Source organism: Amblyomma mixtum, chromosome 6, assembly GCF_055824585.1.
Source record: "Amblyomma mixtum isolate Tamu chromosome 6, ASM5582458v1, whole genome shotgun sequence".
NCBI lineage: Eukaryota > Metazoa > Arthropoda > Arachnida > Ixodida > Ixodidae > Amblyomma > Amblyomma mixtum.
Window position 1 is genome coordinate 153,713,017 of NC_143017.1, and position 19,413 is coordinate 153,732,429.

The 19,413-nt window shown below is 46.4% G+C and overlaps 1 protein-coding gene across 1 annotated transcript; it reads left to right on the forward strand.

The window, feature by feature from the left end:
* The first annotated feature begins 2,805 nt into the window (after nt 1–2,805).
* Nucleotides 2,806–19,370, forward strand: LOC149340834 (uncharacterized). Its single transcript, XM_089551193.1, has 10 exons — nt 2,806–2,965; nt 6,927–6,983; nt 7,100–7,129; nt 7,258–7,320; nt 8,908–9,164; nt 10,634–11,699; nt 12,621–12,689; nt 15,779–15,826; nt 18,058–18,084; nt 19,123–19,370. The coding sequence occupies exons 1-10, from the start codon at nt 2,806–2,808 to the stop codon at nt 19,368–19,370; spliced, it is 2,025 nt and encodes a 674-aa protein (XP_089407319.1).
* Nucleotides 19,371–19,413: the final 43 nt, after the last annotated feature.

Genomic DNA, 19,413 nt, shown 5'->3' on the forward strand with positions numbered 1-19,413 from the left:
GCTTCGGGCTACTTGGGGCGTGTTCCTGGGGTCGAAATATTGATTCGTGATTAGGTTCGCAGGTAAATCGTCACAATGGCCTGCAAGGCGACAGTTACTGAGCTGGACGATCCCAATTCAGACTCGCACGGAAACATTAGTATTGTGTATCCGACCTTTATTAACCATTTTCCTTTTGCTGGGCCGCCCCTACACAGTTCAGCGTCGAGAGGGCGCAACAGTTGTATGGTCTCATGAGACGAGGAAACAGCTTCTTTTCAATATCACTAGAGAAACTGCGTTTTTGAAAGGCTGTGGATAGGTTCATGCCTGCCTCGTTCATAGGGGGTAAATTTCGACAGGTTTACCTAAATACGTTGTTGTTGTTTTCTTTTTTTTTGTTCACTTTGGACGTCTTCAGTAAATGTTAAAGCAACGTCATCCGCGGCATCGACAGGTTACAGATTTCGTCCACACCGGTTGCATAACTTTTTTGTTTTCCAAAAGCGTATGCTATATTTTTGCCTCAAAAGCGTATACTATATTTTTGCCTACAGCACTACTTCCATGCGTGCTTTCCTTTTGGCTTCCCGTGGCGCTTAGCTTTAGACAGATTAAGCAGTGTTAACAGTTACGTATACGCTGCAGTTAACTGAACCTGGTCCAGCCTTTTTACGCGGCTTAAAAGCCCCGTTCAGTGGAAAATCCGGTGTCGTCGTCGTTGGCAGCAAAGGCGTGAGCGAAAAACCTCGAAAGAGGCAACCTAGGGAGCAGGGAAGCCACCTCGGTCGCGTGACCTTGTGAAGCCATCACAACCTGCTCACCGGATTGTGAGCAAACTGCCCACCGTTGCAGGTGACAGTTAATGACTGATCATGAGAGGCTGCCTGGGAAGAACAACCTGGTTTCACAAACTCCACCAGTGGCAGCACCTTCCATCGCAGGGCAGTGGCGCATCGCTTAACGGCTGTACCACTGTGCCAGGAGTGGTATGAGGACTCCCGTCATATATAAGTGTAGAGTATGACCAATTCCGCGTATGTGGTCATTAACCCGTTAGCGCTATTACTAATAAGGGAGTAATTACTCATTGGCATCCACCCAAGCGCAGCCATACGGCTACAAAGGAAAGCTATACAGCTTTCTCAGAAACTTCGTAGTTAAAGAAAAATTCGTCCTGGTCCGGGGTCACCGGAGCAGTCGCTCTACCAATTGAGCTAACCGGGACGGCAAGCTTATGGTAGGGCGAGAGCGAATTGATCAGTAACTCGAAGTGGGAGAAAGCTGTATAGCTTTCCTTTGTAGCCGTATGGCTGCGCTTGGGTGGATGCCAATGAGTAATTACTCCCTTATTACAAATCTACTCCACCTTGGGGGATTCCCCTAAACATTTGACCAACTAGCGCTATTACGTCATGCCCGTAAGGCGGAGCTTAAGCTTCCTCTCGAATTTTCTTGTCTGTTCTTGTTTCTTCCGCAGCATTAATTCAGCCTGCGCTGCTTGTTGTACTGTAGCTTTCCGCGAGTGCCGTAGTTAGCGCTGGCGTTTTATTGACCCGGCGTGTGTGGTATAAACTCGCCACTCGTCTGCCACGATTCCTCGACCCCGCGTTCGCGTTCCTCCATAACGAAAAATATCGCAAAACTTAGCGTAAAATTTTCGGAGAAAAATTCTCAGGCTGCTCGCCCTCATCCGTTGCATAGGAGCGACAGATAAAGCTGGCAGTACCCACCTATCCGCCACCAACCGCCAGTAACGAAAGTCCACGCCTAAGTCCACGCGTGTTTGCGGGACTATCAGGATCACAATACTACAAGGGCACGTACAGTCGGGGACAAAAGTCTTTGGACCACGTGTTCCTCAAACGAAGCCGATAGCTGCGCCATTAGCCGGCGACTGGAGGCCACACTTGTGGAGGTGAAAGTCAAAATTTTGTTCTTTCATCTTACACAAGTGTAGTCTCCAGCTGCCATTTAATAGCAGAGCTATCGCTTTCGTTTGAGGAGCACGTGGTCCAGAGACTTTTGTGCCCGACTGTACTTGTCAGCGCCCAGTCATTTGACCACCAAGATAGTATGTTGGTCAGCTGAGGAACGGTAGTCTCTAGTTAGGACATGTTACGCCGAGGGCGGGGCTGCTTAGCTTGGAATAAGATTCTCCCAGTTCCGGAATAGTTTAGTGGAACTATTCCAGATTATTACGGATTAAAACTATTATTAGCAAAACTATAACCTAGTTAAACACTCTGCTGGGCGAGATTGTTTTTTACGGTATTTGGAAATGCATGTATCACGACAGAGACGACAAAAGACAGCAGATTGACGGGACGAGCGCTACTCTCAACTGGTTTTATTGATGGCTCACCCACACACACATTTTTGCAGTTTTTCGCATCAACAAAAATCCGCAGACACTGGGGCAAATGACACTGCAAGTGACAGCGATGAAAGACATCATATATACGTGCCTATAAACGCGTACTGGCTAGACTACAGGAGAATGACGGCCTGTGGGGCGAGTTGAGGTGTGTGCATGTGCGCATGTGTTGTCTTTTTCTTTCCTGTGTTGTCTTCTTTGCACCGCAGTATTTTCAGCTAGTCTCATTGAGCCTAATAAAACCAAAGGCGAACAGAGCAGAAATTTAAGGAGGCCATGCACTTCACGACTTTCGAGGAACAGACGAACAACTCGCCGACAAACTGAGAGCAAGGTACTTATGTACGGCTGTAGACTATGATGAGGAGATAAGGACATACACCGGAGAGGAAAATTCAAAGTTGGACGCAAAATTTACCGTTGCGGAAATCAAAGCCGCACTGATGAAGATGAGGCGAGGGACGGCACCGGGAGTTACGGTCGGCCTTCTGGCCAACCTCAACGATCCAGCTCCAGAAGATTTTACGCACTACATCAACGAATGCTGGGACTTGGGGGAGTTACCGAACGACTGGAAAACGTCTGTATTGACGTTCATCCCCAAGCCCGGTAAAAAGATAAACATAAAAAATTTGAGACCAATATCTCTCACGTCCTGCGCCGGTAAGCTAATGGAGGCGGCAGTGAGGCAAAGGCTCTCCAATTATTTGGAACAGCACGAGCTGCTGCCGCCTTCAATGTTCGGCTTCCGGCCACATTTATCAGCGCAGGACGTGCTGCTCCAAATCAATAGGGAAGTCATCGACCCCCCCCCTTCGGGAACCCGGCGGACAGGGCTATTTTGGCCCTGGACCTGAAGGGAGCTGCTTTTGACAACGTGAAACATAGCAAAATTCTTGACAATTTGAACGCCACCAATTGCGGCGAGGAAACATTCAGATATGTACAAAACTTTTTTAGACAATAGGAAAGCTTTTATACGACTTGGCAATGAAAAATTCGGGCCCATCGAGATGGGAGCTCGAGGGACGCCTCAAGGAGCAGTTATCTCTCCGCTGCTTTTTGGCGTTGCCCTCATGGGCCTCCCCGAGAGGCTCAATGCCGCGGATGGCGTACGCCACGCCATCTACGCAGACGACATTACTATCTGGTCGTCCCGGGGCGGCGTGGGGCAGATGGAGGGGGCCCTCTAAGAGGCTGCCTCGGTAGTGCAAGATTACGCTCGGGAGTGTGGTCTGGAATGCGCTCCAAATCAGAACTTCTACACATTAACACGGATAAAAACTCAGGTGAGAACATGCAAATTTACGTTAACGACACCCAGATTCCAGTGGTGGAGACGCTTCGGGTATTGGGATTGCAGATTAACAACCGGGGTAACAATGCGACGGCCTTGCAAAAAATAAAGTCCACCTGCGAACAAATTAGTAGGATGATTGGCAGGATATCCGGCAAGCATGGTGGACTTCTGGAAAAAGAAACCGTTCGCCTGGTTCAGGCGTTCATCGTCAGTCGCGTGGTTTATGAGGCGCCACCTCAAGCTGAGGAAGAGCGACCGCGGGAACATCAACGCGATGATTCGGGCGGCGGTTAAAAAAGCGCTAGGACTGCCTGCCAAAGCGTCCACTGAGCGCCTGCTCCAACTTGGTGTCCACAACTCGGTGGAAGAGCTGATTGAGGCCCACAGAACAAGCCAAATTGCCAGGCTGTCGATGTCCAGCGCCGGCAGACAAGTCCTTCGGGACCTCAATCTCGCGCCGCGCCCCACCACTGAACGCAGAGTCGACATCCCGGAGGCATGGAAAAATACTTTGTCGGTTAAGCCGCTCCCCAAAAATATGAATTGGGAGTATAATCAGGGGAGGCGTGAAGCCAGGGCAATATTTATTCAAAATTATTACGGAAATAAGACAGGCATATACTACGTGGACGCAGCGGGTACATCCGAGGAGGGCTTCTGCACCGTTGCGGTGGTGCACGAGGGAAAGCAGGTGAACAGGCTCTTGGTAAAAAGTAGCGACGCGCTAATGTTGGAGGACGTGGCGATTGCACTGGCCGCCACCCACTCGGACGCAGTGTGCATAATGTCGGACTAGCAGCAGGCCTGCCGAAATGACGTGCGGGGTAGGATAGCGCCGCTCGCCCGCAGAATACTATTGGCATTTGAGACCGATTCGAATTCGGCTATGAGTAAAAAACAGATAGTATGGGTGCCCGGTCACCAGGGGTTTGAGGGAAATGATGCCGCTCACGCGGCTGCCCGGGCGTTCCTTCCCCCGGGTTCCACTCAATTCCCCGGTTCTGCCGCGGCAATCATACCGATTACGCTAATCTCTTACGCGGATATCACAAACCATTTACGCCTCTGTAGGCGGGTACTCCCGGGACCCACCAAGGGTCACGACAGAACCGAGGAGTGCCGCCTCAGACGGCTCCAAACCGGGTCTTTCTTAAATCCCGCTGTACTAAAACAAATGGACCCGACATTCACGGGCAGGTGCAAATTCTGCGGGCAGTATGCTGACCTGTACCACATGGTGTGGGCCTGCCAGTTAAATACAAATACAGCAGTTATATATCAGCCAACTAGGGAGGGCTGGGAGGCGGCCCTGTCCAGCTCGGACCTGGAGGCCCAGCAGGCCCTGGTCCAGAGAGCACGGGCAGCGGCGGCAGCCAATGGCGTCCCGGAATAGGGACTGCCACCCAGGTCAGCGACCACAGCTTCCCTTCCCAATTCAATACAGTGCTACAATAAATGTTTTCTCCTCCTCCTCAGCTGGACTACAGTTTTCACGGAAGGGTACTGACTCAATCCGATGCTCTTTTGTGCATGCGCGCATGCATGCGCGCATGCATGTGTGTGTGTGTGTGTGTGTGTGTGTGTGTGAGCGCGCGTGCGTGCGTGAGAGAGAGCAATCGTGTGTGTGGGTATGTGCGTGTGTGCGTGAGAGAGAGCAATCGTGTGTGTGTGTGTGCGTGCGTGCGTGAGAGAGAGAGAGCAATCGCGCGCGTGTGTGCGTGTGTGCGTGTGTGTGTGTGTGTGAGAGAGAGAGAGAGCAATCAATTAAACCTGTCGAAAGTAACGCTTGTCCTGTCCATCTGCTGTCCTGTGTCGTCTTTGTCGCGCTGCATGCATTCCCAAATAGCGAATAACGATGAAATCCTGGAACTTGATTATGTGATAATGTTGTCCAAATTGATACCGGAAGAGGTGATGACATCTTGTAGAAAGAGTGATAGAGTATATGTGCGTACTGGAGAGGGGGGAGGAGAGAGTAGTGCTCTACAGTACTGCTGTCAATCACTGTCGGTTCTTTGTTCGCTCCGAAGGAAAACGAAATGCCTGGGATTTCTTCCGTTATTTTTATATTCTTGATACGGCAGAGCACAGAAATAGCTTTCTCTCGCTCTTCTTGTGACGTGATTGCCACAAGAGGCGTCATACCAGAACCTACCTAGATCTGAAGCAAGGCGACTTTTTTTTCTTTATGTGTTACAGTGCCTACGCTGCCACCCAATTCGATTGACGGTACGTCAAACTTTCTTATGTATATATTTACGGCCTAGTGGAAATTACACAGATAGAAAGGTACACTCTCAAAACATACATGCGGTGTAACGGCTTAATGCATGTTACTAAAATACTCTTTCGAACTGCTTTGAACTGAACGCCACATCCGAATTCTGAGAGGCTTCTCGAATGCGTTACCTTCCCTTATTTGACCAAATAGCAGAGCGGCAGCCTTCTCGATATTGCATATACATACCTAGCTTTCCTGGACATCAGCAGCTAGCGCCCTCTGCTGTCCTTCAATAGCGAGCACTGCGTAACTGAACGGAAATACTTTTAATTTATAGTTTTTAGAAACCTACAGAGTGCCGAGAGATTCTGCGCCAACTTGATCATTATCATGGCCGACTCGTAGTCATCGCTGCAAATCTTACTTGTAAAATGCTCTTTGCGCTCTCACTTACCATTTATTTACATTTGAAATTCGCTCATTCTGTTTGTGTGTGCACATGGTGACACGGGCGGCATGCCACTCGAACTAAAAGCATTTGTTTAGATTTCTTCCGTTTCAGTTCACGATGGTGCAAAATCGAACATTTCAGTTCATTGGAATGTGTGGACACCAAGCAAGGTGCCGACAGAACAAATGGAAGCTTTGAAGGAAAAGTTATCAGTAAGCGCAGGAACACAACAATTCTCACGCGTGTCATTTTCTTCCTTTAACTGTCTTTGCCTACTTCTTAGCCTCGCAGCCACTTTTATGCAAAAAGTAAATCTTGTCGCAAGCGACTTGCTAAAGCAGGGATCTATGGTTAGATTTCTCAATGGTACTTTACCGTGCTTTCCCGATGGATCAATGGTACTGCTTTCAGGATTTACATGCATGCGTATTCAACCGCTAAATAAATTTGCTTGAAGCGATCTACGCTGGTAAAAACCTGAGATATAACGAAATGCCCATTTCCAAAGGCTTTGAAGTAAAGGGAATAATGATCCAGTGAACTGCAAAGCTTACCCGGATCATTATTTTGTCTTTGTCGATGCATTGGTTTTTCACAGATGTGAGCTCTGCCGTCAAAGCAAGAGTTTTTCTACAGCGCCACCCAGCCGATGCAGGTAAGATATATTTTTTTTCTGTTTTCAAACACTCGCATGCTTTCATAAAATCATACATTGATGGTATGTTTGCGGGTAATACAACATTGCTCAGTTGTTCACGTTTTCCGATGCAGGCGAGGTTCCAGAAGTAGGCATCGGTGAAGGTTAGTGCACGATTATTGTCGGACGCACTGCTGACTTTTCCTTAGTTTAATAGTACCATGAACTTCAAAAATGTCTTATTATGCTAGCCGGTGCTTCAATCTATGCCCGTTTGTGTTTTGCTATCCAGAGCAGGAAGGCGACCTCCTTGTTACCCAGAGACCGCTTATACCAATAGAAGCCGGCGATTTCGGTACGTTATTTTCCTCACTCTGCTATTATTCGCTTATGCCACCAAAAAAGCTACGTTTGGTTACAATCAATCAATCAATCAATCAATCAATCAATCAATCAATCAATCAATCAATCAATCAATCAATCAATCAATCAATCAATATATCAATCAATCAATCAATCAATCAATCAATATATCAATAAATCAATCAATCAATCAAACGTGTTGATTTGTGCATCGAGAGAAAGAGGTCTCATAGCTCATGGATGCACTATCGTGCGAGTTGTCACCGTGTCAGCACTCATACTCGCGTTAGTTCAATTTTACGTTAAATTGACCACTGCTGACCATTGCTGCGCCGCCGCATTTAACGACACGGTTTTCGGTGGGGTCTTAAATATACTGCGGCAGTTATTAGTTTCCCCTTTTACCCGACTGCAAGACGCATGACCACAATTACCAAAACACAAAGTACCGAAAGGGGCTTTTTCTTCAGCAAACCGTTGCTGCATAGTCATATAGCATTGAAATAAAATATGACATGACTGCGGTGCGGCTGTATGAAATGAATCAGAAATATCAACTGGTGAAACGGATCTAGGTCTGGTCCAATATTCAGCGTAATCCCCCAAGGTGGAGTAGATTTTATTTTTTGAATTATTCATTGGCATCCACACATTCTGCTGAGTAATTACTCCTTGATTACGAATGTAGGTCTCATTACTGCTCAGAAAAAAAAAAACTGAAGCTAAGAAATATCCTGCGAAAAGAAGACTTTCATATTATTTTGACTGTGTTACTTCGAAATTTAATGCGCGCCACTAGCGCTGTCTCAAAAAAAAAAAAACGATATCCTTTCTGAAGTGAGGCGAACTTTCGGATCTCTATCTCCTGCAGCACCACCAATTCGAGTCAGTTCCTTTAGAGCTGGGTGCCAGTTTTCCTCCATGTAAACTGAGGTACTATCCTTCTGTCTAGGATTGTTTCTGGGGATCGTAGTCCGTTCAGCTCTTTCCAGTACGACATCTAGTTTCGGTATCATGTGGAACCGAATTATTACGTTAGTCTATGCTGTATTTAACGCGATCATATATATCACCTGTCCCCTTCAGAATGTGTTTCTTGATTAGATCTTTATATCGCACCACATGAGAACCTTTATCTTCAGACCAAGTAGGCCGTCAGCTATCTCCTGATATGATATCTGAAGTTCTACTGAAAGTCTTATTCCCGGCTTAGAGTTATTTATCAGCCTTTTTAGGGCATTTATTTCGAAGTTAAAAACAGCGTTTACAATTTTCTGCTACTTCTGTCCTCTCAAAGCAGAAACTTCTGCAACAGTTTAATCACGTTTTTAGTCAACACATCTTGATGGTCCACGCCTTATTGAACTTATTACCCCACGCCGTTGCTTACATGGATCTTACTGATGCATGCTACTTTGTGGCCATATAGTCTCTCTCTTTGCAGTATTGCATATGCTACTCAAGGTGCTAACAGTAGTAACTGCTTTCCAAAAGTGTGGCAGGAACGAACAGTTCGCAGAAAGTAACAACCAGCAAGGTATACGCACAGACTTTGTTGACCTGTGTCACTTTCACGCAGAACATGCAGCGCCAGCCGCCAAGGCGCGAAGCGCTGGAAATAACAGCTCGTTAATGCGACGTGTCCGCACTACACCGGAGGCCGAAGTAGACGAAGTTATACCGGAAGGCTGGACGACACCGAACACCGAGACTGAAAGGTCCTCACGCGTTGCCCCCAAAAGAGCCACCACATCGGCCGCCACGTCGGCCGCCACAGCTACCGATGTGTACGGTGGTAGTGCGATGCCGAAAGAAAGTCACCGGCACAAAAAGAGGGTAAGATCGCAACTCATATACAACTGTAATTAGGGAAGCTTTCGGTCTTTACAAATATCCTCGATATCATTTCAGGCACTAAAAACTAAATTTCACGCTTCACAAAACATCGATGGGAGGAGAAGAAAAATAGGTGTAGATGTGTCGCAGATGAGACGATACAAAATTACGGGGGCCATGGATGGATGGATGGATGGAAAACTTTATTGAGCAAGTGAGTTTGGACCGTACAAGGTCTCAGGGCCAGTACCCGAATGCTTTTGAAGCACCAGTGTAAGGCTTACCTAACGATATCCACGCTACACTCTTATAAGCATTAGTATTGTCACGACCAGAGGAGCCGTGAAGGTAGACGTCGAGAAGAACCCAAGACTGGGAGCCTTTTTAATTATGGAGCCAGCTTCCACGACACAGAACAGAACAGCGCGCCACGAGAGCCCACCGCCGCTTCATCGTCTTCTTCGACTCAGCGCGGAGGCCGCGCGGCGCGTTAGGCACGTGGCAGTATTATCACGTGCACCTCGTAATGTTTTTAGGGACACAAGCATGACATTAGGTATTGAGATACGAGCTCAAATACAATGCTAGTAACGGCTCTCTTGCTGCCGCATCTTAATCGGGCGAGTCTTGACTAGCATGACGAAGGCACAGGTAAGGACGAGGGAGCTTCGCAACAGGAGCCTAGAGGGCATGTTGGTACCAAATCAGCGTCAGGCGAGCCGCTTGTTTGTATACCTATTCTCATGATAAGCCTCTGAATTATTTCCAACCATTTCATAACGACGAATATAGGAACACTGTTTTGTTTCCATGGTGCTTAATTAATAGAACTTTAGGTAAGTAGTGCTGCGATTCAACAATTGTCGATGCCTTGGTCGATGCGCTCTGAAGTTGTCGTACAGGTCAACTGACATGAACTTGCTTGTCAGGGCTTCGCGCACTCTTTTGAGGCATGCTGGTGCCAAATTTTCAACCTTTCTATTTGCCACAGGGACGCAGAGGTGTGACCTAACTGGTCCGTGCAATGCATAACCGTGAGTTATACCACATGATCACGCATGGTACTTACAATGAAGGTGCGAAGGAAAACAGCGCATAGAACTTCGTGTCAGTACTCACAGCTGTGCGTCTTTGTAAAACGCAGTAGGCAGGTTTCACCCTCGTTTGAGAAGATATTTGCTAGTTCGCCTTTTGCTCTCGCCTCTTGGGAAGTTAAGCAAGTTGGTGTGCCTTAGTAGTGACTAAGTTACTTTGCAATGAGTGTCAGCTGCACTTCTGATACGGTTTACGGTTTCAGATGCACATCGCAGTCTGCATTCCCCCCACCCCTCTCCCTCATCAGCCGTTAGCTGTACACTTGGATTGTTTTGAGTCGTTTTCACATTTTTCCTGCCTATACTGCGTTAGCCGTTTATCAGTGACATTTATCAGCGTCAGTCACTTAACCATCGTACGACTTAAATTTTCAGTTTCACGAATGGGAAGGCAGGAATGGTGCCGAAAGCAGTGTTACGGAGAGCGGAGAGACAACCGATACAACTGCGGACTCTCAGCCGTCCGCCTCAGCCAATAGTGCTGATGACACCGATATTCCCTCAGATGACACCGGCGTCGTGACTCCTGACGCGATCGACACCAGCAACTCTGAGGCGACCGGATCCCACGGTCAGCTTACTGACGAGTCTGCTGCGAGTGCTAATGCTAGCGCAACTGAGCCGACCGATGCTTTACCCGACGCCAGCGACGAACCTATGACCACAGCTGCCATTAACTCGACTGAGTCGCTTGAGCCCTCACCTGAGGCCAGTAAAATGTCCACTCTTACAACCGACAGCGATAGTGTGTCTGGGGATGCCGCTGTTACTGCTACTTCTTACTCAGCCGAGTCCTTACCAGACGCCAGCTGGGAATCTGCACTGCCAACAGACACTAGCCTGTCCGGATCCGCCAGTCCGCCAGTTGACACCGATGATGCGACTGCTGCTACCAGTGACGCTAACTCCTCTGAGGTGACCGAGTCCTTTCTAACGACCAACAGTTCATCTGAAGTTACATTTGACGCCAGCGTTTCGACGTCAACTGAGTCTTCATCGGAGGTCGTTGACGTCTCTGCTGAGACGGCCGACAGTACATTTGAGCTCTCGACAGCGTCATCAACGGACACCAACGGTACACTGTCTACGGGAGCAGCCGACACAGGCCTATCTGAGACGGCCGAGTCCTCATCTAATAGCACCGATCCCTTCCCATCTAACGCGACCGTCGACGAGTCCTCCTTGACACATGAAGAAAGCCCTATTCAGTCAATCAGTACCACGCTCATTATAAGCGACGAGTCTGCAACAGTGACCGACAGTGAGCCTTCAACACAGGAAAGCCTCGTCGACATTGAAAACGCAACATTTACAAGCAGTACCGACAGCACGGACCTTAACTCGACTGAAATACTTTCGCTTTCCTCTACGGAATCATCACCTGCACTATCAAGCGAAGATACTTGGACAGCAAGCGAGAACAGCTCGTCAAGCACTGCTGGTACGTTTAGGTGACGATCGTGTCGTACCGTGCACTCGTCACAAGGAGTAAGCGTGGTATAGATTTTTATTTTTCGAGATGGGTACACTTGCTAGAGCTTATTCGGGCAGACGAGGTGGTGCCAAAGCGTATACAAACTATTGTCGTGGTTTCCATGCTGCAAAGCATGGAAACCATGATGCATATACCGGGGGTTTACTTTTAAATCTTTATAAATTTTTGCTTAAAGGGGCGTGAAAACTATTAAAATGCATGCAATTTTTGTATTGTATGCATACAATGCATACAATACAAAATGTATACAGTTCTGCATATACAAGTTCCGGCGCAACTTGCGCGTAGGTTTCAGTATTGGCTCGTATTCTGCGCATAATTTCACGTTCGATATATCTAACCGCAATGTGTATTTAGAGGTTTTAAGTACTGGGTTTGCCTACGATGATCAAAGCCTCCAATTCCGTCATGTAATATTGTGCCCTAAGATAAAATTAGAAACCTGATTCCTTAATAATAGGTTCCTAGTATTTCTTTAAATCCACGGGCATAATGTATGGCATGCCAAATAATCCACCTGTACAAACCACATTGTTATATATTTAAAAGATTTTCGAAAAAAAATCAATACAGATTAAAAACAAATCACCTGGTATAACTTTTGGCCCCTATTTCACAAGCGTTTCATTTTAGAAGAGCTGAGCACCAGGCGGGGAAAAACCTTATATCCATTCAAAAACCGGTGGGTACCCAGTGGCACTCAGGATCAAACCCAACACTTCCCGAAAGCTAAAGAAAGGGCTTTTATATGTTGTCTGCGCTTGTGTTAAACATTCCGCTCATAATAACAGCTTAAGAAAATTAACGCTCGTGAGAGACCTGTTAAAAATGCTTTTGTGACGTCTTGCTGCACATTTATTATTGCAGAACCTGGAACAAGCCTACCGTCAGCCGAGACCGAATGGGAGAATGAACGTGAGTATGTTCGGAGCAGGTTGAAGGAAAACATTTAAGGGCGAACGCGGCTTTCAAATCCCATTAAGTCGCGAAGAAAAGTGATTTTTTGAAAATTGATTTGGTTTAGATTGGTTTATGGGGGTTTAACGTCCCAAAGCGACTCAGGCTATGAGGGACGCCGTAGTGGAGGGCTGCGGATTATTTCGACCACCTGGGGTTCTCTAAAGAGTGCATTGACATTGCTCAGTACACGGGCCTTCAACATTTCGTCTCCATCGAAATGCGACCGCCGCGGCCGGGATCGAACCCGTGTCTCTCGTGTTAGCAGCCGAGCGCCGTAACCACTGAGCCACCAAGGTTTTTTTTCTTCTTTACTGCCTGTTCTGCGGCCAGCAACAATACATGTTCACGCATATACAAATGACACAATTTAAAAAGCGCACTGAGCCACCGCGGCGGCCGATTTTTTTTTTTTTAAATTGCTGCATCGAGCGGGAAGTGCTCTAAAAACATTCTTCCGTGAACCGGGGTGGCTCTGCATTGCGGGGAAACGCTCACAAAATAGACGTCTTCGTTACGGTTTTCTGCCCAGATATTTATCTTGCGGAGGAAATTTCTTCACTACTGTTTTGTCTGTTCTGACCACGTTTGCTTTGCTGCACTCCTACGACCATATTTCAGGCCAAGAAATTGTTTGATTTTCAGATTTCTGAGCTTTAAATTTCTTGTGTAAAATTTTCTTCTCACTCCAGATATGTCTACATACACTGCGTCGCGAAAATTCCAAACCAATATCTGTGCTTTGCGAAGAAAACTCTTAAAAATATTTTGATTGTAGCACGCCTGTAAGAACGAAATTGATGTTGAACCTGCCTACCGCCACATTTCCTTATCTCTGCAGCTTTTTCCCAATTTTCGCTAGATTCAGAGAAAAAATATATACTAGAAAAATTTTACGGAGATGCAGCAGTGTGAAATTTGCGAGAGGAGCAAAAACTATTTCTAATGCGCTCAAAAAATGTCGTGCAGAATAGATAAGGAATAAAAAATGCTAACAGCAGCGTCCCCCCTTTTGGAGTGAAAAATTCAACGAATGCAAGTTTCAGATCGCTTACCAAAGATTATTTTTCGAGTTGGCAAGCAGCGTCCCATTTCAACGCAATTTCTGTCTGGTGGCGTTTTTTTTCTTTTCGCTCTTTAGTCAACCTTACCGATATAAGCCCAGTCACCGCAACGCCGACAGCATCAGAAACCTTCTCTGTGAATGCTTCATCAAATACATCCGCGAGTTCATTAACGACCGAGCCTATTCCAACGACTGCATCAACGTTAAGAAGTAAGTCTCTTATCTCCAGTACTTATGACGTTCGTCGTATACTAGTAACAGCTAGTAGAAGCGAAGATGACAAACGGAAAGTTTAAAGATTCCACTGCGCTTTTTACGCGTTTCAGGTTTATTGGGGTTTGACGTCCTAAAGCGACTCAGGCTATGAGGCACACCGTAGTGAAGAGCCCCTGAAATTTCGACAACCTGGGGGCGCACTGACATCGCACAGTACACGGGCCTTATCGAAACCCGTGTCTTTCGGGTCAGCAGCCGAGCAGCGCTCTTTATCTCAAGACTTGAGCTGCTAGATTATGGAGGAGTGTAACTTTGTAATGGCTTCCCAAGCGTTTAAGTGACCGCAACAAATTTATTTGTTAGTGCTTTTTTTTTAATTTGACAATACTGCAGTTTCATTCAGAACTATAGCAGGTGTGGATTACATGAGAATGCAATACAATAAGAAATTTGACGTACAGTTAAAGAACCCATGATCAACAATAAAATATAAATACATAAGGAACCGCAGCACCTTGAAACAAGTGAATTGCAGACGACAAATCAGAGAGTGATAAAAAATTCACAAGGAAACGTGTCGCCAATGTGATAAAATTCGAAGGTTTTGATATCTTTGCTGGAAATGACTCGTGGGTCTTGTGACACCCAGCTTGCTCTTCCCGCGCCATGCTGTGCCGCAGCTTTTCCCGTACACCACCTGCCACGATTGGCAGGTGACGTCACTTGTCAGATGGCAATAATGTGACTCCACTTTTTCTTTTGTCTGGTGAGGCTTCTAACACTACCGAATTAAATAGCGAATGCTGCCATGTAATGAGTGTGAACTCTTCGTTGAAGGCCTTTACGATCAAAATAATTGCTGGCGGTTTAGCATTGCTAACCCCGAAATATTCTGCGAAAGCAGGCTTTTGAAGGCTGACACCAACGCCAGGTACCTGAAAGCGTGATTGAAAGCGCGTTTCCCCTTCCTTTCGTGACTTACGCACGGATGGAAGCGGGTGAAGGCGACAGCGTGCAACGAAGAGCGTGAGAGCGCGTTGAACGCATGGAACTCGAGGCGCGATCTGCTGCGGCGATAAATAAAGAAAAAAAAATCTGCTGCGGCGATGGCGTTGTGCTCTTGTGCAGTGGCCTGCGAAGATGATCTGTTCGCGCCGCAGCGGGTTCGAAACCAAATCGCGGCAATATTTGTTTTATTTCACCGGGTTCGCCAAGGTTCCGCTCATTCAAAGTCTCGTTTATTTCCCGCCATTTCCCTCATTACATGACTAACTTCAGAGGCTTCACCACCGACCGGACTTTTTTCATGTTATCAGGCCTAAAGTGCTAAAATACTAAAATAGGTTGAATATTAAAACTGCAATTGCTCTTAGTTGTAAACGGTGTAGATAACGAGATATAATTACCTTCTGAAAGGAAATATAGTGGACATCTCCCGGAATTCTGTTTTCCGATGGGATGAGAGTGGACGGGAGGACACGGCACAAGGGCTTAGAATAAGTAATGCATCCCAAAGCTTGCACCAAACATGCAAAGCAAACAAACAAAGCTCGAGATCAACCCTGACATAACTTCGCCAATGAGTGTGCGCCGATGCAGGGTGTTTTAGGGGTAGCATGCTAAATTGGCCGCCACGGGTAGCAGCAGCAAATCGTGCGTGCTAAGTAGCCCTCCTGGCCAGCGTAGACGGTTTCGTGCAACATAACAAACGAGAAGGGTCGTCATATTCTTGTCTTATAATTTTTTTAATTACTTCGTTAATAATCTCTGGGCTGTATGCTTGCAGCTCGGAAGACAAAGAGATCCAGGAAACCGATAACAGAGCGGACAAGACGTAAGTATAGCTATGCACGTCGTTTTAGGGCAAAAGCACTCATACGCTCACCAACAACGACCTAGAATCTTGTTACCGTCCGTACGTTGACCATACGTGCGTGCGTACGATCTTGTGCCGTTGCCTAGCAACCTGAGTTACTACCCGAGCTTACCTGAGTTAGTCGCGTAAGCTCGGGTAAGTTCGGAAGAGCGTCGCGCCAGCTGCGCGAGAGGTAGCTAGGGGAGAGCAGCATGGGTCGCAAAATCCCGACGGCTGGCTGTGATAGAAACAGCAACCTGCCAGTGCAGTGGTGCACCTTAAACGCTGCGCCACTGCGCTGGTAGTAGTATGAGGACTCGCCACGATCTATGAATGTTTTATTTATTTATTTATTTATTTATTTTACCCTCAGGGCTTACAAAAGCATTGTAGAGGGGAGGGGCAGAAATACAAGGGACACTATGCAATTTGGTTAATAAAAGGAAACAGAAAAAAATATAAAGGCAACAACAACAACGACGAAAAAAGAACAAAAACGGCACGTATTCAAAGCACACGGGTCGGTTACAAATTTGCAATAGTTTGGTGGAACAGAATGCAGCAGAGTACAGCATCAACGTAAAAAAAAATAAATAAAATGAAGGAACAGTCATACAGATCATGATACGCGCCAGTGCAAGTTTTAAAAAAAAAAGAAAATGAAAAAGGGCTTCAAAATATGTTAGTAAGGCAAGTACGAAATCGGTGGTTGTCGGTGATAGCGACCAGGTCAGCAGATAGATGGTTCCAGTCACGGGATGTTTTTGGTAGAAATGCATGTGCATATGTCATGGTGTTGTGGCGAGGTATGGCGACTTTGTAGCAGTGATCTACACGGGCAGAAACATGCGCAGCATCTGTGATCAGGCGCGTCCTGAGTTGATGGTTATGATGATAAATTTTATGGAAGAGGCAAATACGAGAAATCTTACGACGGACAGTGAGAGGGGGCAAATTTAGACTTAGTTTCATGTTAGTGACGCTTGCTGTGCGGTGGTAATTATTGAGAATAAAACGAGCAAAGCGATTCTGTACGCTCTCCAAGGTTTTATTCAGTGATACATGGCCAGGGTCCCATATGGATGAAGCGTACTCGAGATTGGGTCGTACATAGGTAGTATATAGCTGTTTTTTAAGTGAAGACGGAGCTAGTGAAAAGTTACGTTTCAAATACCCAAGCATGCGATTGGCTTTGGCTGTTGTGTAGTTAATATGAAACTTCCAGGAAAGGTTATTCGCAATGTGTACTCCAAGGTACTTATAAGTTGAAACGGAGTCGAATGTTAAGTAGAGAATGACCAGTTTTGCATATATGCGCATTAACCCGCTAAAGATATCTTGTCGTATCCTCAAGGCGCAGCTCAATTGCCCCCTTAAATTGAAGAGTGAACACCTGCTTTCGCATGACTACTAGGTTTAACTACATTAAGCCCCTACCAATTTTTCTGTTGACTTTCTCGTGCCCTGAACTTATCCTGTAGCACTTGCGGTTTTAATGCCTGTTGCCGCCATTTCGCAAATAATCATCTCGGATTTACGCTGCTTTCGACCACCTCTTCCTTGCAGTGCAACGAACATAGTTAATCTTATGGTGTGAGCTTCCGCAACATGACTGTGATTATACAGGTACTCCTTGACGTACACGGACGCTGAACGCAACTCCGTTCAGTTTTTCTTGTTATTAAAATTTATGATATGGCTCTTTCTGGATGCACTGATTCTTGTCGGGAAGCAACAGATGCATTTATTGCTGAAAAATTTGCATTTAAAAATTTTCCCGCCACTGAATTCAAAATTTTGACGTCTACACCGAAAAAAACTCAGTGATTGCCGTTGTGAAGGGAATGGCTCAATAGTCTAGCCTCTGGGATCCGCACAGAAAACATTTGTTGGTGCATACAGTTTGCTTGCGAAATCGGCTGGTAGTGGCGACACCTGTACTTCACATTTCGGCCCTTTTCCTTCTTATAAAAGCCCCGTTTCCAATAAAAGTAGCATCTTTGTTGTTTTATGCGGTAATCTATCGGTCCAAGCTAACTTTAATTTGTTCTCAGCGTCTCTAAAGCTTCAGGATGACCGCTTTACCTGATTTTCTTTTCCCCTCTTCACATATTCACCCCTTAACATACTCACATAGCGTGGTTGAGGTGTGCATTGTATCATAAGCCTCTCATTCCTCGAACTTAAATTCTCTGTACTGTTTTTTCCAGAACCGCTCCCTTGGTCTCGGCGGCAAGGTACCGGCAATGCTGTACTAGCAATTTTTCTGCGGAAATAGTATATAATTTGAGCTTCTATGTGCATGTGTGACTAGAAGGTTACTCCACCTTCTGTGACAGTATGCTCAGTTACAGTAGTAGCTGAGACGTGCTTCGATGAAACGTTGCCCGCTATAGAAAGTATTGATCTCAGTCGTTCAGCGCTCTTTGACCAAGCGACCAAGCTAAAATAGGGCATGAAATAGGACAGAATGGATTGAAATCGAAGTCAATAAGACAGCCCGCCTCAGTTATTATTGCCCCTACAATTATGGCTCTCTCTTCTGTCGAGAGCTGGAAAATCGGAACGGATAACAAGGGGACTGACAAAAAGTGTAAACTTTTTATTTATATGGGAGTCATAGTTGAATATAATGGTAAGCGTTAGGACACTATCGCTATTTTATAGACGCTGCATCACTTTTGAGCAGGTAGCCGCTTAGGAACCCATGTCACAAAACCAGGCTTGACTAACATGCAGGAACAAGTGAAGGGCAAGCACCAGTTTTAACGTAATTGTGACGAAAAAAATGCTGTTTATGGCTGCGAAAAATTAAGAAAAAAACGATAAAACAGACCTTCATATAAGAGAGCCGACATCTGCGACCTAGAAAAGCCCTCCACAAGCTTTCAGGTAGGGCTCGAGTGTGCGAAGTTTACAGCATAGCTTATTATTCCTTTTCGAAAGCTCAAGCCAGTGTGGAAGTATTCATAGCCCGTCATTAAGGCTCGCTCGAATCCATAGGGCACGACGACTGGCTGGAAATCTATTGCTCACAGCCAGCTGCTAAATGCGTGCTAGCACTACTGGGCTAAGTGCACTCTTTGTTATTAGCAGCTGCCGCTAGAGAGCATGTGGGGCTTGCATGCGTTCAACTGTGTTTTACTCCATGTAGCTGTATAAAAAAATGTGACCCATGAAGTTGCTCATTCAGATAACTGCAAGCAATTAGACGAAGTGCTTTTCTCTGGGAGCACTGAGGTGAATGCATTGTAAGGGACGGCTGTCGTGCGCAGTGCCCGACGAGCATTCCCTCGTGTGCGCCATCACGGAGGACTTCAGCTCGTACTGGCTGTCGTTCGGGTTCCCGTTCCGCTTCGCGGACACCTACCCCGACCACCTGTGCACCCACTACATCTTCTCGGCACTCGTGTTCGACGAGTTCGACGAGGCAGACCTCGCGCTCTACCCGTACAGCTACTGTGAGCGCGCCTTGGTCCGTTCGTCAGCTGCGTCTGATGCATACATCGCGGTGGATTTTTAAAGCGATAGAGAGAGGGCGATTCACACTGTTTACCGAATCGCTG

Bases quoted from the DNA above. Each gene is read 5' to 3' on its own strand.
- LOC149340834 (XM_089551193.1), top strand. From the start codon at position 2,806: ATGAGGCGAGGGACGGCACCGGGAGTTACGGTCGGCCTTCTGGCCAAC. The intron at 2,966-6,926 runs GTAAAAAGATAA...GGTTTTTCACAG, and splicing joins GACGTTCATCCCCAAGCCCG to ATGTGAGCTCTGCCGTCAAA. The intron at 11,700-12,620 runs GTACGTTTAGGT...TTATTATTGCAG, and splicing joins CAGCTCGTCAAGCACTGCTG to AACCTGGAACAAGCCTACCG.